Genomic DNA, 25,074 nt, shown 5'->3' with positions numbered 1-25,074 from the left:
TATCATGAAATATTGTAATTTATAGTTATTCTAATAAGTTTTAGGAAAATATTAATTTAATAGAAATTAATAAATCTCAAAATTTATCAAAAATAACTTTGGTAATTTTGAAATTTATAATTCAATAAAAAATTAGAACTTACCAAAAATTATTTATTTATAAAAAGTATTCAACTTTTGTAGTTTTGATAAATTATTTATTTACAAACCTGTGATAAATTATTTATTGTTATTTAATTAATTATTTACAATTACTAGAAATTAGTCTATATATATATATATAAAACACAACCTAGAAATTCTCTCTCTCTCTCTCTCTCTCTCTCCCCACACACTCCCAATAACCTAAATAGTACTTCTCTTAAAATTTCTCCTAAATTACCTCCTCCACTTTATCCTAAATTATCTCTAATTCTTATTTATATCTTGATTTTTTTAAGGTAAAATATCATATTTCATTCGACTATGAAACTTGTATGAATACAAAGTAGTGGTCACAATACCAAGCAAAAAAGTATAGAAACATTGTATGAAAATAGAGAAATGGTAATAGTAACAAACAAGAATACAAGTCTCTAGAAAAGAACAAAATATTGACAATGGATAAAGGAGAAAATGAAAAACTTTTACAACAAACAAAAGGTGAGGCAAAATTACCAACAAAAGAGATTAATGAACACATCTCTAACCATGGAATACAATAGCAATTCGTCATAACTTTAACCATCTGAAACCATAACCTCGGAACTTTAACAAACTAGAATTAAATAGAACTTTAAAAGTCTAGAAACATAACTGCTGAAACTGGAACCAACCGAAAGTTTAACCACCCGAAAAAAATAACCCCTAGGATTGTAATCGTCGGAAGTGGAACCAATTGGAACTTTAATCACCCGGAATTGAGACTGTCGGAACTATTATCGTCGGAAGTGGAATCAACTGGAACTCTAGCCACCCGAAATTGTAATCGTCAGATTTGTTAACATCGGAACTTGATCCACTTGGAACTCTAAATGCCGGTGAAGTAAAATAAGGAAATAGTTACTAGCGGTGAAATTCAAAGTAGCGATTAAGGCCACCGCCCAAAACTCCGCCTTCTCCTGTACTATAACCCTTACAAAAAATAACAAAATAGAAAATAAAAAAGGAGAATAAACAAAAGAGAATGAAGGATTGGACCGAGTTAATCAAGAAGAAGAGAGAGCAATGAGGGAAAGGGAGAAGGGAAGAAGAAAACGGAGAAAAATGGGAGAGAGTGGGAAGAAAAGGACCGACTGAAATGGAAAGAAGAAGAAAAAGGAACGACTGAAAAGGAACGGAGAAGAATGGGTCCTGCTAGTTTTATATATAATTAGTTAAGATATTTATCAATCCAACCAATTCAAATCCAAATTTCAATAATTATTTTATTTGAATCATCCGAATTCAATTAAATTATACGGAATCTCGAATTAGAACTTGGGTTTTTGCATACCATTGACATATAAGTTCAATAGAGGCAATCAGGCAATTAAATTATCAGCATTGTTTAAAGATTTTGCAAATCTGTAATAAGCATTTTGACGTAGGTCAATTTGGCAACTCAGAAGCAGCTCTAAATATGTCGGAAAATTTTCTCCTCCTCTCCTTTTATTTTCCTTTTTTTTTTTCATTGTAACAGTTATAACATTTAGCCTTTGTCAGAAAAACTTTTGTAATTAAAATAGGGATTCTGATGTTTTGGCAGGGGTTTTTGACACAGCAACCAATATTACATTATTAAACACATTACAATTTTTTTCTTCTCTTTTCATTTTTTCCCTTGTTTTTTAATGTGTTTAATGACCAATTTTCGCCCACACAGTTAAAAAGGGAGTAAATTTATAAACATGGGTGTTTTAGTAAAAGAATCTATAAAGCTTATTTATTTAATGTACCTTAAATATAAGATTTAATGAAAGTAAATGAGAGTTAATATCTTAAATATAAGATTTAATGATGAAAAATGTATTGAGTTTAATAAAATCAGTAGTTCAAATTATATTTTTTGCCCTCATAATATTGGAAGACCAAGTTAAAAAATAAGGGTATTTTTACAAAAAAAAAAATCAAGAATATAAACTTCATTCAGACCTATAATATTAGTATAGATTAGAGAAAGACAAAAGGAATTAAGAGAGATTTAAGAGAGAAAAGGGGGATTCAATGGAGAATAGAGTTGTTAGAGAGAGACAAAAAGAGATTTAAGAATGATTTAACTTTGACTTATTATATTTTTAGTGTTTTAACTTAAAAAATAAATATACTCATATGTGAAAAAGGAGAGGGATAGGTACATGTAGCTCTATGGTGATAGGACCCCTCTGTCCTCACCTTCCCTCATAATGTTTGTTTCATCTTCCCTCCCCAATTATATCTGTTTTTTTCTTTTTTAAACCCTCTTTTGAATTCCGGGTGATTAAAGTTCCAATTGGTATCTGTTCTCTTCTTAAATATCTTTGAATCCTTTTTAAGTCCTCTTTGACGAAGTAGGAATATAAATTAAAAGGATTGGATTGAGCTAAGGGCCAATTCAAGATTGAATCTAAACATAAACCTCGGCCTGTATCTAAATTGATATCAAAACCCAAACCTAAGCAAGTATTAAAGAATCAATGTTGTTATTGTTATTATTAGTGATAGTAGTAGTAGCAGCCTAGTAGGTAATGATGTTAATCGGCCAGGTTTGGTTTGGGTCAAGGTGGATCCGATTCTGACCATATGTTTTGTAGAACCAATTCCAAATAGGTTCTTTTTCTGTAATTGGAATATAATTATATAACCTTATCATAATTGGGCTTATTTGACTCGATTCGGGTTGGTTATACCGGGTCTGCCCGACCCATCGACAGTCCTAGGGTTTTGGTTTTTGTTCTGCAGTCTATCTATAGATTCTATATTACCAACCAGTCCACCTCCTGGAAACAGAATACATCTGCCTACACACCCGCTTTTTCTTTTTTATCCTTCGTCCCTTGGCTTGGGCTCCGTCTCTTTCTTACATCCTACCGTATCCGATGGAAAATAAAAAAGGTGGGCCGTGTTTGGAAGTATAAGAGCATAGCCTCCCAATAAGCCCACCCCTCTCTTTCTCCCCCTTCTCCTTCAAGGAGAAAAATCCCAGCTTAGCCCCACCATCGCCGATGGAGCCACCACTTCCGCCACCACCCTCCGCCGTTGCCAACGCTCACATCGGTTACCCTGACTCCGTCGACTCCTCTCCCCGTTCCCGCAACGCAGACAGCTGGGATGAGCCTCTCCCACCGGTTCCCGGTGCTAAACTGCGCCTCATGTGCAGCTACGGCGGTCACATCGTTCCACGCCCTCACGACAAGTCTCTTTGCTACCTCGGTGGAGATACCCGTATCGTCGTCGTGGACCGCCACTCTTCTCTCTCCGACCTCTCCGCTCGCCTCTCTCGCAGCCTCCTCAATGGCCGCTCCTTCACCCTCAAGTACCAGCTCCCCAACGAGGACCTCGACTCCCTCATCTCCGTCACTACCGATGAAGATCTCGAGAATATGATCGAAGAGTACGATCGCACTTCAGCTTCGTCCCTGAAGCCCTCTCGCCTGCGGTTGTTTCTTTTCCCTTCGAAGCCCGATTCGGCTTCATCGATCGGGTCTCTGCTCGATGACTCTAAGTCGGAGAACTGGTTCGTCGAAGCCCTAAATGGTGCTGGGATTCTTCCGAGAGGACTTTCATCCGATTCTACTTCGGTTAATTGCTTGCTCGGTTTGGATGGTGTTCATGTCGATTCTTCTGTTGATGTGGAGGCTCAAATAGAAGCTTTGGGTGGTAACAAACAGGTTAAACCTGGGCAAGATGTTCAATCCGTGCCCGATTCGCCGATGTTAGAGACGAATTCGTCTTTTGGGTCGACGTCCTCTTCTCCTTCTGTGTCAAATTTGCCTCCAATTCGGGTTCATGTGGAGGATGGTGGGGCTCAGTTCCAGGACCAGAAGGTTGGATTAGAGGATCATTTCTCACAAATGACCATCAATATGCAGAAGCAAGATGAGGGCTTTGCTGCTTTGTCGTCTCCCCCTCCTCCTCTTCCAACGACTATTACTGCTACAACAATTCCATCAGCCGTCTCCAATAATTCTACAGTTGCTGCTGGCGAATACCAGAATCGGGTTGTCTCCGACGACGAGAGATCAGATCATGGAACTCCCGGTGGCTTCCGAAGACCAACACAGCCTCCAACGCCGACGCAGTTGCAACAGAAAATCAATGGTGGTGTTGATTTGCCTTCCCCGGATTCAGTTGCAAGGTATCCTCGGGTTACTCTGTATTTGTTCTTATTATTTCCTATCTCTTGATTTTTTTTAATCAGTTTTCTTTGTGCGAATTTGTATTAGCTTCTGACATACGTCCAAATTTGATTCCGGCTCCTGCAGAGACAACAATATTGCGAATGCCATGTCTCGCCCGAAACCTGTGTTCTATCAAGAACCACCTGTTCAATCCAGAGACAACAGGATTTCACCCAACCCTCCTGTTGATCCCAAGAGTAACTTCTCTGATCCAAGCTATCGGATCCAAATGCAACAAGTTCAGGATTCTGGGTATGCATTGCCTTCACAATTGGATCAACATCAACAGCAGCAACAGCAACAGTCACAACAACAACAATTCATTCATGCCGGAACCCATTACATCCACCATCCTGCCACAGGGCCGGTACCAATTTCATCTTTCTACCCAATGTATCCTCCACCACACCCTCAACAGCACCACCAGCAGCTCGATCAGCACTACCCAATGTACTTCTTGCCCGTGAGGCAGACCCAACCTTACGGCCTGCCTGTGCAGTCAAATTTGGCCGACACTCCCGCCATTCCTGCAAGTCGCCCCCCGCCCCCTCCGAGTCCTACTATTATCCCCACCCCTGCACCATACAAAGAACCAGCTCCACCTGTGTATCCTACCAGACCTGTTCCTCTCCTTAAACCCGAATTGGCTGCAAGCATGTACAGAACAGCGGCCGCACCAGCCCCACCACCTCTTATTCACATACCCTCAGATCAACATCAACAACAATACGTGGGTTACCATCAGATGCATCACCCGTCTCAGTCCATCGCCGTTGCCGCTGCCGGTACCGGCAATTACGCATACGAATTCGCCGATCCTGCACATGCCCAGATATACTACACTCAGCCAACGGGTGCTACATTGCCTCCTCAATATCAAACCACAACTTCGGCCACTGCAGTAGTGGTTTCAGAATCTTCGGCGCAGTTGCCCACTGAGAGCTCTAAGCAGCGGCAGATAAGGACATCGCAACCACTATAAGACGACATTCGGAAAGGGGTAGGGGATAAAAAACAATTTTGGTGGTGGGTTCGGTAAATTTTAGGTTGTATGTTCTTTGTAAGTGTCTGGTTATTGGTATCGATGGTGTCGTCTCCCTCTGATAGAAAATAATGATCTGGGGCTTCTTTCTTTTTCTTTCTACTGTGTTATTTTGTTGATGGTATAGTTAAAGAAAACAAGTTCTACTCAAAATTGTTGTGTTTGGTCAGTCTCTGTATCAGTCATTGAAATAAATATATAATACAGAAAGCTTTGGATTAGGGTACTTTTTCATGGCAGAGCCTCATTTTCTCTGATTGATCTTGTGGAGTTGTGAGTTATTTGTTTTGCTTCACATTTTTAGGGGTGGACTGAACGGTTAAAAGTTAAAACCCCTTTGTTTTGTGGGTGACTGGGTGTAAGGTCAGAGGTTTACCTGTTTGGTAATGGGTTTCCAACTTTTCCATCAAACATCTGTTTATTCATAGGACACTGTCCAATGTCCATGATGGACAGTTCTGTCCTTCGAACTCGTAGGGCCAACTGGCCAATGAGCTAGCGGCCTCCTAACTGACCGTTATGGCTTTTTTTCTGTTTCCCTAATTGGGATTTGGGACCGTTTGGCAATGGCTGAAAATACCTGAGAAAATAATCATCGTAATAATCACCGTTTGGCCCTTGTCAAAAAAAGAAAAATAATACCGTTTGGCCAAGGGGCGCACTCTCTCTTTCTCTGTCTCTCCTTCTCTATCTATCTAGTTTTTTTAAAGGGTTTTTGGACTGCAATCCCCCTAATCTAATTTGCAGCCCCCTCCTAATCTACTAGTGCCCCCCCCCCACAATGAAACATCCTGCTCGTGAGGATGTGCCCCAATATAATAAGTTATTCAATTCAGTCACTTCAGCAAGTGTCTAACATATGTTCTATGTTATCCAGCAACAGCTGAATTTGCTGAACTGAACGACTTAATCTGTTGTTCTATCCAATTTCAACTTTAACCATTTAGTTTGAAGAGCTCAAGCTTAAGGCTGAATTTGGTTACTGTGCAATTTTATTTATACTAGTACAAATATATGGGTGAAAGTACAAATGAAAAAAATGCAAAATCTCATTTAATTTTATTTTCGATTTTACTTTATTCTATTAATGTCTTAATTTACGTTATTTACATTATATGTCTTAATTTACACTCAAATAATAATTTTGCATCATCACAAATTTATTTGTTATTGCAACGAAACACGACCTAAAAGACAAAAGGAAATGATAAAGCTTTTCAGTTTCATTGAAACGGTCCCTATCCCCGAGACTTCACTGAACAGTAGAGACTGGAGAGTATAAATTTTCCATTTTGTGTGAATCCCAGTCCGCCGCAATTTGCAGATCGTTGTCAAATCTTGTTTGGTAATAAAGTATAGTTTAGTCCAAACGGAAAATGGATGGCTATGATGCATATGATTTATTATTTGAATGGTATTGAGGATTTTGCAAAAGTGGGAGCACAGTAAGTATGGGAGTGGGAAAGCAGTAATGTTGGCTTCGTATAATTGTTTTCAACGGTGGAAAAACAATCTACTATAGTTATATAATTTTACTAAAAATCAGAATGCTTACATATAATTCAAATATTCAGGATTTTTGGTGTATATAATGTTAAAGGTGGGTCTTATTAATTGGTGGGCCAAGATCAGCGGTTTAGCCGTTTGGTTATCGGGCTACGCTAGCCAATCGTATAGACCAAGGCAAATGTGGGTCCATCTAGGATTGACCAAATCAAATGTGGGGCCCATCCCCAGCCCAAGAAAACTCCAAGCCTTCTTTTTCTTCTTCCTCAATGTCAAGGTTATTTTATTTTTTGTGGGTTTTAATTTTCGGTCCACTCCAGAAATCTGAGCCCCACCTAAATAAGATGAATCCTGACGGTAGATCAATGCCAAGTCATCAATCTGTCCCACCTTTATTCTCGCAAAGGAAAATGGTGCACCTCAACTCTCATGTTTCACACCTATCTCATCTGCCCTCTCAGGTCTTCAATTCACAAGTCATGGACTCATGTTTGATTGCGGTTACTTTAAAAAGGAGTGACTGGTCTGTTGGACGGGTGTACGAGCTTGTTGTGGTCCTCGAAATGAAAGAGTTCATTTGATGGGAGTGAACTAGTGATGGACGATTGTGATAGAGAATTGGGATTCTGAAAGTTTCATCAACGGCACGGCATTGTTGTCCTTATCAGCGTCACGTTGTGTATAATCTGATGGAGGCTGTAGATCGGCTTTATCAAAGGCCAGTAAACACGTTTTTTCAGTCAGGTTTCTTTAAAGCAACAACATTGAAAACACAAGATTGGGTCGTTTCTTCCATATAAAAAAAAAAAAAAAAGATTGGGTCGTTTCATAATTGAAAAGTTTTTATTTTTTATTTTTTATTAATGAATAAGATTCATAATAGCTGAAACTGAAGTTGTCTTGTGTGGGGTGTTGTGTTCTATTAAAACAGACCAAGGTTTTTAAAGCTGAACAGACAACAAACTGTTTAGAGTTCTGGTTCTTGGTTCGAATGGTCTAACCATTCAAACTGAATGAATGCCCATTTTATCAAAAAATTAAAATAAAAATAAAAAATGGCTTAGACCGTTGGAGGGTTTGAACTATTTGACCGCCCAGATCAAAATTTTATTGATCAAATCAACGGTTTTTGACAAAATAATGGTTCTGGAGTACAATAGAACCAGTCACCTGACCGATTCCTAGTTTTTCTGGTCTGATCCAATTTTGAAACCCATGATACGCTCTTTCAGGTTTGGTTCAATTTATTTCTTGTTAGGTTAGTTCCGGTTCTACCTGAACCCGATCCAATCCTATCCCTAATTTTATTTCATCTTCATAAAAAATATAAATTTGTTAGTGAATCAATTGTTTTTGTTTTCAAAAACAAAACATACACTTTGCCGAACACCGAAAATGAGTGTGGACTTTTCTTGGAAGTTTTATACTTTGACACGTAGAACAAGCATGAAATTGAATTGTTGTAAGGAGACTATGACTATTCACTTACGCCCGAGTTTGTGAGGCATATATATGTTGCCAAAAGGTTGAGGTACGTGGTTGGAAGAACTTTGGATTCATCATTCATGAATGCATTGGTAAGTGAAATCTGCGGTTTGTCGTTATTTCAAATCCAAACCCAAAAGAATCCAATGAGGAAGATGAACGTTTGGTTTGTAAATTTGTAGTGGCAGATTTTTATCATTGGATTCTGAAACCCAAGTGGCATGTTTCTCGAGAATCAGGATTCAAAGGTGTGACCACTTTGGGTGCTCTCCAAGACCAAGGTCTTGGAACCCAGCTCACCTTTGGCTTTGACATTTTCCTTTCCTTCTGGAAAATTCTTAGGCTGTACATCGCTTGCATCTTTCTCTCGCTGACAACCAGTGGATTCAAATTTGATCGTGTCTGTTACAACTTACAGCCAAACGGTGAATAGCTTGACAGCACCACCTTACAGCTTTGTCCTTCATTTTGCATTTATTCAATTTTGTTTTTTTTTTGTTTATTTATTTTTCAAGCATTTAAATCAAGCCGATTTCCCATCTCGCATTAACTGATCGTTTATAAGAAAAAGAAAATCTTGTATCAATTGATTTGATAGTGATTATGAGAAATTTGTTCTGCCTTCTACAATTGCTATGACCTCTTTGCGAACTGAATTTTTGGCTCTTCAAGGATTTTTTTTATGCATTAGGCAGTGGATTATTATATCCTTAGCGATATGAGATTTGTGATTTCTCACACCTAAAAGAAGGAAACAGATGTATTGATTTTCTTACGAATACCGGTATTGCTGTTAGATGCCATGTAACTTTTGATACTGTTTCAAATCTTCTGGTTGATCTTAGAAAGCCCATGCATGAGGATTATATTAATATCCCTCTATTGCGTATGGGCTAGTTGAGTGTAATGTGATCTGCTTATTTATTTTGGGTGGGTTAAGATGACAGCATTTTGTTCTGGGCTTGGGGCAAGGCGGGCTATGTCATTTCCTTTTATATTTAATTTTCCTTTTTATAATGGTTAATAAAAATTATAGGTGGCCGTCTCTTCATTTGGAATAAATTTTGGGGTCATTCAATAAAATAAAAAAAAAAGAAAAAAAGAAAGAAAAAAGCAGTTAATTCCACAAAATCGGCTGAGAAATCACTGCTCCATTTTAAGTTTTAACATGTGGGGGAGATGAATTGGGAGTTGGTCCTCACATAGTGCTTCTCATACCAATTTTACATCCATATCCCATCATGTATTGAGAACATCTCCCATGAATAATAATATATAAATAAGAGAGACGATCTTCCCAATGTACAGCTGGTACATACTGTGAGAAAAGCATATCCGGATTTTTTAGGTTATATTTGGTTTGAAGGAAGAACTAGGAAAAGGAAGGAAATGATAAAGAAACCTGTACAAACCTTGTATGGTTTCCCCACCTTTTCCTACCTTTTCCTTCAAACCAAATACAGCCTTAGAGTTTAACATTAATCCATTCATGAAAAGAGCTACATTGAAAATGTTAGAGAAATTGGTTATTTTCTAAATGCTTCCAAGTGAATGAATTCTAATCTCTGGTAGTCTAGGTAAATGTTGATGCCCTACACTAACAAAGATGATAAATAGTAAAATCTTATATCGACAAGCCAGACGATGTGGGCTCGAATTTTAAACCAGGTACTAACACGTGAGAAATGCTCAAGGTTAGATTCATGTTCAGTTCCCTCCAAAAGCTCCATATACCTGGGGCTTGGGGGGCAACCTTGCATAAGGCTCTTTGTAGTTCTTTAAGGCTAATAATTATAGACAGACCCGAAAAGAAAGTTTAATAATTATAGCTTAGATAGCTTTTAATTTAGGAAAAATTTCCGATCAGTACCTTGTATTTTGGGCTTAGTGTCATTTTAGTCCTTGAACTTTAAAATGCGACGATTCAGTATCCGAACTTTCAAAACGTGTCAATCTAATACCTACCATTTATTAGCCGTTAAGTGACATTTTAAAAAGACACAAATGCCCTTTGAGTGTCACCTAATTTTTTTGATCAACCATCCAAATGTTGACAAAAAATTAACAGTCTCAAATCCTTGTCTCTTCTATTCAAGAAAGTTGGGGTTGTTAATTTTTTGTCAGCATTATTGAATAGAAAAGGCAAGGATTTGGGACTGTTAACTTTTTTTTGTCAATGCTTGGATGGCTGATAGAGAAAATTAGATGACACTTGAAGGGTATTTGTGTCTTTTTAAATTTCACTTAACTGGTTGATTAACGGTAGGTACTGGATTGGCACGTTTTAGAAGTTTAAGTATTGAACTGTCGCATTTTAAAATTCGGGGACCAAAGTGGCACTAGGCCCAAGGTATAGGGTACTAATTAAAAAATTTCCCTTTAATTTACTGGGGTAGAACTAGCAAATTTCTCACCAAAAACGCTGGTGCCTCATCAAAGGGACAAGAGATTCCACAAGGACCTAATTTTTTTTAGTATTCGATTGCTATGCACCATTAATTAATAACTTTTTCTGACTCCTTTTTCCTTAAATGTTGGTTGCAGGATTTGATTCTAGGTCAATACTGAAACAAATCAGTTAATACACCAACGAAGCAGCCCTCCGTTGATTTAGAAAAATCAAGGTTAAAAGTATTAATACACCCTGATAAGAATGGGTGCATCGATACTTCCTATCACACAGATCACATTTTTTTGGTCTCTTTTCCAAAATAGGAAAATGGGGAAGGTTTACATGGTTTAACATATAAAACACACAGATTTGGCATTAGCCTTAAAAAATTCATATTAGCAAAGCTAATACAATACGCTAATTCTGATACAAGGTGCATTGTATTAAAATTTTAAACCTTGAGAAGAATTAGGAAGAAAATGCAGCCAATTAGGACCAGTTGTAATGTTTTCCTTTTCCCAGTACCACCAAAAGATGCTATATATGATATATTTATGTTCCTTTGTCTTCTCATCGTCGCATCGTCGCTGTTGTGTCTTTGAGATAATAGAAATGTGGTGGTGAGGTTTCATTCTATGGCAGCTTTCCCAAGCCTTGCTGTTCAACTCCAAAGTTCACATGAACCAAATTTGAGTATTTGAAAAGATCCTTTTAAAAACATAGCAATATGACAATATAAGCCCCAAAGCAGAAAGCCCAAGGGTCTGCTTGGGATCTTTGATTGAGCTGCTTTCATTGAGTTTCTTTGGAAAAACCACAAAAATTGAAGAAGCTTCAATGAAATGCCCTATTACCAACTGAAAGCCCTTCTTCCAAACGGGCAATAAAATTCGGTCTTATTCACCCAGTTTGCACAAATCCTAAAGTTTATCCAAACACAATTTTATTTTCATGTATTTTGAAATAATTTTGTAAGGAACCTGTAAAAGAAATTAAATTTAAATTTTGGAATCGAGAAAACCATGCTGTAAGTTTTTCCTAAACCAACCAATCATAATCTTGTTGAAAGTTCACTCATTTTGTCTCCTTTTTTTTTTGAATAAACAATCATAGCCTTAAGTTGTATTTGAATTGGAGAGATTGGAATGAGCATTTGTAAAGTATATTACAATACTGAAAATTAAATTAAATTTGGTTTGGTTTCGAAATAGAGTACTGTTGCAAAAATTTGAAGTGGGTATGGCTTTTTTGTAAAATATTTTATGAGGCTTTAAGATTATAATATGTCCATATGTAATTCCTGGGCGAGGGTCCACTATAACATTCATTAATCTTTAATTTTCTTACTTGCAAGTTAATGTTATCTCGCCTTCTAAGAGATGCCCAAAAATCTAATTTATGGAGGACTTTATCTTTGTGATAGTGATATGTAATAGCAGCTTCCAGCCTTCTACAGTTCTATGGGGGTAAAACTATGACCTTGTCATAGGAGAAACTATCCTGTTTTCGTCTCTCTTATATGTTTAATTGGTCAAGAAACCAATCAGAAATAAGTGCCACGTGGCAAGAGACTATGAAATAAAACATGTGGGACATGTATCAAGCCCTCAACTTCATGACACATAGAATCATGTGTGCACATGATGAGGAAAGAATAAGTATGTGTTTGATTTCGTGAGCGTTTATGAATAGATCGTTTATTTGTACTTTTTCACTTTAAACGTTTTCTGCTTTTGTTATTTGGTTGGGTTTCACTTTAAACGTTTTTTACTCTCCACCTCATATTAATACTCATTAAAGTGTTTCACATCAGCATTTGGTTTCAAGAAATGTTGGGGCGTTGGGGGAAATAAAAATTTGATAAATGATAAATCCAAACAATTGTTTCATTTTGGTTCATATGCAATAAACACCATTGCCTATGTGATGGTATTTCTTTAATAAACGCCTACGGAATCAGACAGCCTAAAGCTGTCCGGTTTTGTATATATCCTACTTGTTTGCCTCTTTTAAAGCAATCATTCAAGAGCACTATTAGCTCTTAAAAGTAATGATGTGGCATAGTTGGTAGTAAAAATTTTAATAAAATCATACCCTCTTTTTGTAATTTTCTCTTAAATATAGGAAATAAGTAGAAAAAAAAAAAAGATGAAAGGTAAGGATCAAATTCTGCACTATAAACAATCATGTTAATTGGATGGAGGCCACCATTATTCTATAGTTTGACTCGTGAATTTAAGCCATAAACTTGAAGAATAATCATCGGCTTCCTTTTTATTCTATAAACTCCTCCATTCTTAAAATAATAAAACTATAAATTACAACTTGTCAATGTAGAACAAACTCAAAAAATAGAGTAATAAAACTTCAATTCAAATTTTACAAAACTGAGCCACATTCTAACTTCTAAGAGGCAAGAAGCTGAGGCCACAAGCCCAACCCTTGGATTAAGGAATTTATATTCTATAAATTTAAGTTGGACAAAAACTATTGAGTCTTATATTAGAAAGAGATAAAAGATGAAAAGGATTAAGGATTGGCCTTATTAATTTATGTTTTTGGATTAAAGTTGGTATTCAGTTCTTGTGCAAAAGTCCTATGTTCGTGTATGAATTCTATATTTTTTCAACTCCCCTCCATCCCCATAAAAAAATAAATAACCAATCACCTGTAGCAATGTTCTCTTAAATCCTGCAATGTAAACGTAATCTGTCAGATTGTGTAGGTGTAGCCCCTTACAGTGAAAGAGTTCTGGCTGCCTTTCCCATATCCAGAGGCCGGAGTAGGTCCTCTGTTCAAAGGTGGGAGCCCAGCCCACCATTTGGTGGGTTGTGGCCTGTGGGTCCTGATATCAGAACACAGCAGACAGCACTGTGTCCAGAGCAACTTTTCGCTTTATCCATCTTATCTCTACATTGTTTTTGAAGCTTTATGCTTGGAGTTTTCGACAGATTTTCCTTATCCACCAACAGAATAATTGCGATACAGTTGTTTGTGGTGATGTCGTCCAGTTGGTTTTCTCTGCTAATCTCTTTAGCTTTAGGTAGGAACCTTCTAAAGATGGGTCCGTATACGTGGAAAATGAAAGGTATGGAATGGAGGAATGTTTGGGAACCCAGACAGCCCTACAGGCTATACAGCCCATACACCACACTTACCTTTGTTCAAACTTCAAAGTATGTTGAGGATGGCAGGCCCAACGGGCCGATTTATCTCTTGGCTGACTTTCACACTCACTCAAATAAAACATTGCTCAATAATCAAAACATAACCAAAACAGAATACTGGAAGCCTTGAACCTCATCTGGTCTTTTTTCTAGGCCCATCGGATTATTGGGCCAACAGATCGTTAACACCTTGCGCTACATAAATTTTCGGGGCAACGAGACGAGGGTCCAACTTTTTCCTCTCCGGAACTGGGAAGGAAGGATTATTTCCGCAGGGAAATAGAGCTGTCGGAGAGTGACGGGATACAGAGTATAACATCAATCGAAAGTCAAAAGAAGCAGTGTTTGGTAGGGACAGAAATCTGTGTCTTGTAAGAGACTTTTAGGTAAGACAAAATTATTCCCTGTTTACGTATCACCAAACTTACATTGATATCTACATACTTCGAACATTCTCACTGACTTACAGCTACACTATATTAGCCTCGAATGTTGAATGACCGTCTGGTTGTGGTAGCAAAGCCTATTCTATATGTGCTACCAAGTCGTCGAAACACGAAAATGATTCCTATCATCAATGTTCCTACTCAACAGTGACTGCACAATCACCATACCACTCATTCTCATTTCCAGAACCACCAATTCTTCCTCAATTCAAACTCAATCTCCTCAATCTCCTCAATTTGTATGTTACATACTTAGGTAGGGCCTCTTTGAAAACGCTGAACGCTTACCTCTTATCACTCACCGGTACGCGTTCAGCGATTAAAGGCCCGGTCGATAACACTTATCGCTGACCGTTTGACGATTTTGGCCGTTTAACTTTAAAAGTGGATGAACATTGGACCGTATAATTGATAATTATTAATTATTAATAATCATTAATAATAATGTTATATTTAAAAATTAATCATATTAGAATCAAGTAATAAAAAATAATAATTCATTACTTAAATAAAAACAATAATACTAATAACTAATTCATAATAATATTAAAATTAATTAATGCAAGTATTAGTAATCTATATTCAATAACAAATAATTAAGAATAATAATATTAATTAATGAATGAATAATTAATTCAAAATAATTCCCAAAAGTAATATTATGATTAATTCATCAATGATTTTTTATTTAATCAATGCTATTAATATTATTAATAATTAATAATACTATTATACAGTTATTAAAAATATTAATAATTAGTAAATCATAATTATTAATAGTGAAAAAAAATTACTAATAATATTACTTAATATTATTTATTTTAAATATGAAGTAATAATAATCAATATTCATTAATTGTAAGTATTTAATTATAATTAGAATAATTTATTAATAAAAATAATTAAGTAATTAAATAATTAATAACAATAATATTATTAATTAATTAACAATGAATTAATAATTAATACTTAACATTGATAAATTAGTATTAATCATTAATGAATAAGGAATTATTAAGTAATACCTAATAGTTAATTAATCATAATATTAACATTCGTTAAAAGTAATATGAATAATACTAATCATTGATCTTAATTAGTAATACTATTAATAATATTAATTACTAAGTAATTAATAATTAATCATAATTATTAAGAATTAATAATATTAGTAATCAAAGATGATGATGATGATGATGATGATGATAATAATAATAATAATAATAATAATAATAATAATAATATTCATCATCATAATATGTAATTAATAATAACTACTTAAGAATAATATTATTAATAACGCATAATAACAATATTAATATCAATTCTGTAATGACTAATTAGTACTTAATATTATTAACAATTAATAGTCAATAATTTTATATAGTTTTTAATAATATTATAATCAGTAATGCAAATAATTGAAATAAATAAATAATAATAATTTATTAAATTTAATAATTCATAACAAATTGAATATGAATTAATAATATTTATTAAATATTAATTAGTAATAATAAAAATAATAATAATTAATAATTAATAAAATAATTATTAATTATTAATTACTAATTAGTAGTAGTTAGCAATAATAATAATTGTTAATTTTAATTACGAATAATAGTAATAATAATGAATTAATAAGATTAATTAATAATGAATTAGTAATTTTTAATTATTAATTAGTAATAATTAGTGATAATAATGATTAATATTAATTAATAATAATTCTTATTATTAATTAATAGTAATTAACAATACTAATAATTAGTAATAATAGTAATTATTAGTATTAGTAATATTAATTATTAATATTAATAATATTAATTATTAATTAATATTAATTATTAATAGTGTTTTTAATAATATTAATTATTAATTAAATGTAATTATTAATATTAATAATTATTAGTGTATTTAATTACTATTAATTAATAATAATTACTATTATCACTAATTATTACTAATTAATAATTAATTATTACTAATTCATTAGTTATTATTAATAATAGTAATGATTAATAGTAATTATTAATTGTTAATAATTAGTAATAATAATAATAATAATTAACTATTAATTAGTGATAATAATTTATTAATAATAATTATTACTGATTAATAATAATAATCATTATTAATTATTAATAATTAATAATGATGATTATTTAATAATAATAATAATAATTATTAATTATTAAATGAATTACAAAAAAAATATTAATGATTTACTAATAATTAATAATTAGTGATTAATAATTATTAATTCATAATTATTATTTGTTAATTAACTATTAACTTATATAGTAATTATTAATTAATTGTATTAATTAGAATTAATTATCAATCATTATACTAATTTTTTATATTATTTTTCATTGAATTACATAAAAAACAAAAAGTTCACCGATATAGGGTTAAAATGGACATTTGACAATTTTTAGAGTTCAGAACAACATTCTCTGTATTTAGAGTTCAGAGGAAAGAAAAGTTCACCAGTACCAATATACCTCTTAATGTAATTATTGCACTTTCAAATGTCGGACTTGAGAGCAAAAGAATCGGTCCTTACATTCATGGGGACGAGTCTGAATGAGTTGGTGGAGACAAAATCATGCATGTTGGGCTAGGCTACCTATCACGAATGAATAGGCCAATGTTCAGTACATATGGGCCCATAGTGAATATTGGCGTCTTCACTCATGATAGGTAGCACAACCCGGTGTGCATGAAATTGTTTCCAGCCAATCCGGTCCATGGGGACATGTTCTCAATTTGCAACTCGATGTCATGCTGCCAGCAGTGCCAACACGTTTTTTGAGAAAAATACTTTGCTCCTATCCATTAGAGGATATGCATTCAATCAAAAGCATTTTATACAATAAATTTAAGGTTTAAGGTTTAGGGATTTGGGTTTTAGGGTTTAAGGGCAAAATTTGTGGCACATGCCACAACTATGGGTCATGATGCCCATAAATATATGCCTTGTGGCATACATGGTAAAATATATACCACGTGGCTAATTTATGAATATGGCAAAATATATGCCATGTGGAAAAATTAGTAACATATATACATATGTAAACCAACAGCAGTGACAGTTGTCTCTAAGAAGTAAGAACTCATAAGCAGAACTCTATGGCCATGGCGAACGAGACAACGGAAACCCAAAACAACGCCAGGCTGGCCATACTGGAGCTCGCCAACATGATCAGCATCCCGATGTCCCTCAATGCCATCGTCCGCCTCAAGGTCCCTAACGCCATTTGGCAAGGTAGTTCCAACGTCCCTCTCTCTGCCTCCGAGATCCTAGCACGTGTCCTCCCAACCGGCGATCCTAAAAATCTCTAGCGCATCCTTCGAATGCTCATTAGCTATGACGTCTTCTCGGAGTACATCGCCAACGGCTCCTCGGAGCGCAAGTACTCCATGGCGGAGATCAAAAAGACACTGGTCACCAACGGAGAGGGTCTATCATACGTTGCGTACATTTTGCAACACCACCAGGACGCACTGGTGAAGGCGTGGCCCATCCTGCATGAGGCGGTGGTGGACCCAAAAGGGAAGCTGTTTGTGAAAGCGAGCGGTGAGCCGGCGTACTCACACTACAGAGACAAACTGGAGATGAACGAGCTAATGCAAAAGGTCATGTCGGGAGTATCTGTGTCGTTCATGAAGACGATATTGGAGGGCTATGATGGGTTCAAAGGGGTGGAGCATCGGAATGTTATGATCATTGGCATGAATAGAGAGCAGAGGAGGAAGACGAACACCAGTGCCCTTTTTTATTTTTTTTTCAAAAAAAAAAACACCCTATTTTAGTAATTATATAAAAATATTACTTTTTATTGACATTAAGGGCAAAAAGTTGCCCTTATCTGCAAGAATGTATGCCAAATTTGATATCCACACCATGATGCCCATAAATATATGTCACATGGAAATTTTGTGAATATGGCAAAATGTATGCCAAGTTTGATATCCACATCTATGGCAAAATGCATGTTCCGTTGAATTAATTTGTACTATATGGTACAACTATGGATCATGTGATAATTTTTATATTATAAATTTGAAGAAATAACAAGTTGATACATAGAATTTATCATATGACACGTTGTAAAGAAACATGGCATAACCAAACATTTATTTATGCTTTTAATCTCAAAAGCATGTTTGAACAACAATAATTATCAAACTAGAAAAGTATATAGTAAAAGCATAAAACATACTCCGTGCTTTTATACTCCAAAAGAACACAAAACCAGAAGCTTATCATGATGGGGACCATCCGTGCGGTCTAGTTCCGAACTACCACATGTCCCTAAATGGAACAGTCAAGGAAGTTGGCGATGACTCGGATCACCCTACCCAACCAGCCGGTTTCATCGAGACACTTCCAATAGACCCTGATAAGGACAACCACTGTAAAGCTTGAGCCAGGTCTCCTCAATGAACACAGGGGCTCCTCTATAAATAGGTGAGAGACCCCTGGGAAAAAGTACATATGCTATTGCCTTCCTTGCTGACCTAGCTTCCTTTGTTTCGTCTGACGATATTTCCTTTATTTACTGGTTTAAGCATCAGAGGGATATACCTCAAGACTTTCTACCATTTTTTGCAAGTACCTTCATAAACAACTCAGTTCATGCGACCTCTTCGCGTCTAGTTCTAAACCTCATTCCTCCTTGTCTGTTGCCTGGTTTTCGGCTTACAACATATCCAAACATAACCAAATTTTATACTAAAATCATTTAGAACATTTGGTAAGTTTTTTTTTTTTTGTATTTGAAGCCAAAATGCTTCTAAGCATCATAGCACAAAGCCCAATTTTAGGGCTTTGTGCTTTTGGGCTAATAGAGTGTAAAAACAAATACGTAGTGTTCATTAAGTGCAAAGTTGGTTTAGTTTTGGATTGATAATATTACTTTCTTATCGAACAGTTTTTAAATGGAATAGGTGTAAACACGAATCTCAAGATTAGAATATACTTTTTTAACATTGATCAATTTTGAGTGCAAAAGTTTGCATCTATTTTTGGATGTAAACTTTATCTCAAATCGAAGACAAACATGTATTGATGTATTTTCTGCCATTATCAAAATACATACATTCTTGCCAAATACTTGCAAAGCTGAATCAGAATGCATATATACAATGAACTGGCATTTACATTCTTTCCAAATAGAGCCTTAATTTTTCTTGGTACCATAACACTTTGCCCAATTGAACTTGCGCTCATGAACTAATGGTTGGATCAGGACCGTATTGGGCCTTTGGTTCTAAGTTCAAGCCCGATCTTGCCAAAGATTTCATCATTATAACTCAAGTTTTTCGCATGAGGCCCATCGGGTACAAATATAGAACCCACCAATGCCGGCAATTAGTATTTCTAGTGGGAGAAAATAAGCATATTTATCATGTCAACTTTAGTGATCATGGACGAAATTTGCAAATGCAGAGTGTCAATCAATTTATTCTATCAAGTAGAGGACTTGGTTTTAGGTAGGCCCCGATGTCACCAGAACCAGAAGTGTCAATCAATTTATGAGCATCTGATCTCACCCTATTTCGGCTAGTAATTAAATACAACAGCCCAAGGCCAAGGTATGACATCTTACCTCCATAGGATATGAACACTACCTAAAGTCATTCTGTGAAAGTAGGGTTGGTAATTTCAGATCCAACCCATTGAACCCGTCCCACACACCCATTTATAGCCTGATCCATTTTACTTAGTAAGTTGGTTTACTCATTGGGTCAATTAAATCGATTAAATTGAGTTGGGTTGTGGATAATCAACGCCTGCATATGAATTGATACAATTATTCAAGACCAAAGAGTCAATTGTAATGTTATAATTAAATAAAAAATTAGATTTTTTATTAAAAAAATGTACATGTCTCTCATATTATATTTTCATTATATTAAGCAAAATTATATGTCATCAAAAAGAATTATTTGTCTATTTTTATATGTTAATCATATTAGACAAAATTAGATGGCACGCCATGGTAGCAACGATTGATTCGTTCACCCATTGGCAAAGACAATCAGCTCAGTCAACTAGTTGAACTAGCCTATTGGTTTGGTTAATTGGTTGAATTAACCATTGGCAAGACCAACTAATTGAACCAATTGATTTAACTTGTAATCAATGTTTTAAGAAGTTATTTGGAGGTCGAGCCATTTTTGTCTGTCACGGGTCACAGTTTGCCCATCCAAGTTGGATGGTATATATATTTATACTACTTATAAAAGTGTGAATGAGGAGGTATTGCCGTATTGGCTTCTGGAATTTTTTTACTGAAATACCCCTACTCTTGAATTTAGTTCATCTCCATTGAATGGCAAAAAATGTAATTAAAAGAATACCATTAAGTACATTCAATTACCTCTCATTAAGTCATTAAATAAATCACATTCTCTCTCATTGAACCCAACGTTTATACTTTTATTTATCATCATTAAATTCCACTAATTAATCCATATAAAATAATTATTAATAGAAAGAAATTTTATATTTTAAAATAAACATAGAAATGAAATCATATTTTTCATCTAGGTGGTGGGTAAGTAGTTTAACCATTTGGGTCAAATGGATAATTTCGTGGTGTTATAAATAAATAATATAAATTTAGAAATATAAAAAATACTTTTGTTTATCATCATTAAATTCTACTAATAAATCCATACACAATAATTATTAATAGAATGAAATTTTATATTTTTAAAATAAACCGAGAAAAGAAATCATACTTTTCATCTAAGTCGTGGGTAAGCACTTCAACCATTTGGGCCAACTAGATAATTTCATGATGTCAAAAATAAATAATATAAATTTAGAAATATAAAAATACAAAAAAATATATTTTGAAAAAATGGACACATTTCTATTATTATATATTTATCATATTAAAAAATAACTATGATAAAATAGGCATAATTTTATTAATGATGGGCATCAAATATACAACTTAAAACCAATGGAAATTTAACCATCTTCCTATCTAGGGGGTGGGTTAGTGGTTCAACATTTCGGGTCAAATAGGTGAACCCATGATGTATAATTAAAAATAAAATAGTACAAAAAATATGAAACAATTTTGGGAATATTTATAATATTATATACTAATAATATAAACAAAAATAAGTATGATAAATAATAATTATTTTATCAATGATATAAATGAAATACAAAATTTAAAACCTGTTTGAAAATGAAACCATTTCCATATCTAGATGGTAGTTAAGTCAATGATCTAAAATTCTGGGTCAAATGGGTCAATCTACAATGCCATAACTAAGTAACGAATATTAAATGTGAAAATCAGAATTACTTTTATCGATGATGAAAATAGAATATATGATTTAAAATCAACCGAAAAAGCAAAATGGTTTTTCCATGCAAGTAATGGTGATGGAGCGCAATCCGGTCGGTCCTAGCTATCAACGATCTTGCCTCTGGCTGGAGCAGAAGGTGCCTGAAACAAGGAAGAAAGCGAGTATCTTCGGGGAGGGACCCGGTGAGAATGCTCCAAAGCTCAAGTTAGTATCCTCAAAGGCAAGATGATAAACCAGATGGCGCTAAGTTCACATACCTCGTTCTTGGGGGGGTAGAATGCCTTTTATAACCACTTCGCGCACTCGCTCTTAAGCTTTTGTCAGGTTGGGCATGATTGCTTGCGTTCCTGCCAGTTCAGGGTCCTCACCTCTACTGGGGCAGAACCGCCACTACTCTCTTTGTCGGAGCCATCTCCGTAACTGGAGATGGCGGTGGCAGGTGGCTGTGGCAGGTGTCTGTGGCAGGTGTCCGTTGAAGTGCAGCTGTCAAGCGTCAGGTCCCAAGTTAGTTAGGTGCGCCGCCTCTAGATACAAACTCCTTTGGTGTCAGGTACGGTGCATTTGTTTAGTTCTGTGCCTCGGAGGCGAAGTGCTGGAGTGGTGTGCGAGGTGAAGTCTTGAGTTCGGATAGAGACGTGGCCCGAACTACCTCGGGGCGGGCCAGTTTGGGTTGTTGTCTTTTGTAAGGCTTGGGGTCCAGGGAGGAGCTCGTGCTCCTTGTGGGGAGTTCGGACCACGAGTTCCCTTTTTTGGAGTTCACGCCATGGGCATACTGTTGTTGTGCCAAGCTGTTGCCTTCCATGTGTTGAGTGATTACGAGGTCGGGCCAAATCTTCCTTCATCAAATGGGTTAGTGGTTAAATTATCCATGTCAAATAGATGTTATTGTTAAATAATAAAATACATAAATTTCTAGAAAAATGTAGAAATTTGTCAATAATTTTGGGTACATTCTATAATATTATATATTCATCATATAAAAAAGTGTGATTAATGAGAAATATTTTCATTAATGGTAGAAATAGGATAAAAATTAGAATAAAAAATAAAGAGCATTAATGTCTAACACATGACCCCACTAACCATGTCAAATGGTTCAATGATTTAATTAGATAGGTCATTGTAGGCAAGTGGTTTGGTAGGGATGCAAATAGATCGGATTAGATTTGAATTCGATTTGATCTAAAGATATGATTAGATCTCATAAATATTGATTCAAATCTAAATCCGATCAATATGTTGGATATCCAAATCTGATATGACCCGGTTTAATTTAAAATAATAATAAATTATTAAAAAGAAAAAGAAAATACAATAATTGAAACAAAGAAAAACAAAAAATATAAGTATTTTTTCAACTATTTTCATCATATAAGAAGTTTACAAAAATGCAATATAAATAACATATTTATAAATAAATAATAAATAACATATATATTATATATAAATGATATATATAAATAAATAAATACTTGATTTGACTATAATATTAAAAACCAATATTCAAACAATATATTGGAATTGCAATTCCTCTTGGTAAATAAGTAATTTTTATTATCTCATAAATTAAACAATAAAAAATAAAAATATATAATTTTTTATAAATTTTATAAAAAAATTGAACATGCATTAATATTATATATTCTTTATATTAAACAAAAATATGTTTGAAAAATAAGAATTATTGTTAATAAAGATAGAATGGCTAAAATACAATGAAAAAAATTAATTAATGTCTTAATCATAGTCCATTTTCCTGGTGAAATAGGTTAATGGTTCAACCAGTAAATTCATTTGGTTGCTAACTATTATCATCATCATCATTTGATATTGCCACGTGCAATGCACATACACTTTTACTAGTACTATTATAAAAAGTATGAATGAGGGTGTGGAACTTTTCTTGACTAAAATGCCTACATTTGTCATTTAGTCCATCTCTAATTATGAAGGTCGAAAACATAATTTCAATTAATTCTTTTCACCTCATTTAATCATCTCTTAGTAACACTTGTATTTAAGGTATTAACTCCCTTCTCTCTCTTATTAAATCCCATATTTAATTAATTTTTACCAATAAATGCTACTAGAAAATATTTAAATAAAAATAAATATAGAAAATTACAAAAATGTAAAAAAAAGGCACATTTATGATATTTTTATTAATCAAATTAAAAAAATAAGTGTAACAAAGAAGAATTATTTTTATTGATGATGAAAATGAAATATATAATCTAAAACTGAAAAAAATTAAATTATTTTCCTATTTAGTGGAGATAGTAGTTCAGCTTTTGGGTCAAATTTGTCAACCTTTAATGTCATAATTAAATAATAAAAATTATTGAAATATAAAAAATACATAAATTTTACAAAAAACAAACATTTGGGCGCATGTATAATATTATATATTTATCATATTAAATAAAAAATAAGTGTACATAACAATATTATTTTTACTCACATAAAAATAAACAAAATAAACACATATATAACTCCATATTTAAACTGCTATTAAAAACATTGCTTGTAACTGTCATTAGACCAGTCCAACAAAATAGGACTTTATTGTGGTGGATTTGATTGGTCTGGACCGGCCAATTCTCTAAATTATTCTCAATGCTACATTGCAAGGGGCTGAACATCAACTTGCTCTGATAGAAGCTGAACTCGTAATGATCCTTTGGCTTTAGATTACTCCTTGTCGACATTGGTTAAATATGCCCTTATTTTAGAAGGCTAGGTGTCATTTAGTTAAGTTATGAAGGGCGTCAGATTTGATCCTCATCGAATTATCAATGAAAGAAGCAGCTTCTTACCTAAAAGCTCTTGAAAATAGGAAAGATGTGAAATGCGTCCTCTATCTTTTGTTCCTCCAAGACTTGAAACAAACTGTTGGGTTAGGCCCCCGCCCCCGGTGGGATCGTTGAAACTAAACTTTGGTGCTTTCTAAATGGAATCTAGAGATCACAATGGTTCTATGATATATGCTCGTTCCTTGAACATTGATGCAAGATCAGATGCTGAGGGTGAGGCTTTGGCTTTATTTGAAGCCTTGAATATTATTATTATTTTTTCAGTTGGATGAGGTTCAGATGTAGGGAGATGCTTTAGAAATTATTAATTATCTGTTGGAGAACACTTTTCCTCCGAGTATCAAAGCTCGCACACATCCCAGCTCGTCATGGAAGTAATATTGATCATATGCATACCTAGCCCCCCCACCCCCCCACTCTATTTATCGTGTTTGGGTTGTGACGAGGGCGGATTTTGCCCTCTAGTGATAGCATGCCATGTGGCGATTCTAGAATCGTTGTATGACATCTCGATATTATGTAGGCAATGATTTGCCTTAAGTAAG

The 25,074-nt window shown here is 34.4% G+C and overlaps 1 protein-coding gene and 1 pseudogene across 1 annotated transcript; both read left to right on the top strand.

Moving 5' to 3' along the window:
• Positions 1 to 2,944: 2,944 nt before the first annotated feature.
• LOC148863723 (uncharacterized) lies at positions 2,945 to 5,605 on the top strand. The gene is made up of 2 exons (XM_088980395.1): positions 2,945 to 4,294; positions 4,422 to 5,605. Exons 1-2 carry the CDS (start codon positions 3,162 to 3,164, stop codon positions 5,317 to 5,319), a joined length of 2,031 nt encoding a protein of 676 aa, XP_088836521.1. The 5' UTR covers positions 2,945 to 3,161; the 3' UTR covers positions 5,320 to 5,605.
• An 11,911-nt stretch (positions 5,606 to 17,516) lies between these two features.
• Positions 17,517 to 18,810, top strand: LOC148863722 (nicotinate N-methyltransferase 1 pseudogene; annotated as a pseudogene).
• The last annotated feature ends 6,264 nt before the right edge of the window (positions 18,811 to 25,074 follow it).

This window comes from Nelumbo lutea, chromosome 3, assembly GCF_056320005.1.
Source record: "Nelumbo lutea isolate HS-2025 chromosome 3, American lotus-T2T, whole genome shotgun sequence".
Taxonomy (NCBI): Eukaryota; Viridiplantae; Streptophyta; class Magnoliopsida; order Proteales; family Nelumbonaceae; genus Nelumbo; species Nelumbo lutea.
Note: the sequence above shows the minus strand (reverse complement) of the source record. Positions and strands in the feature narration are given on the sequence as shown.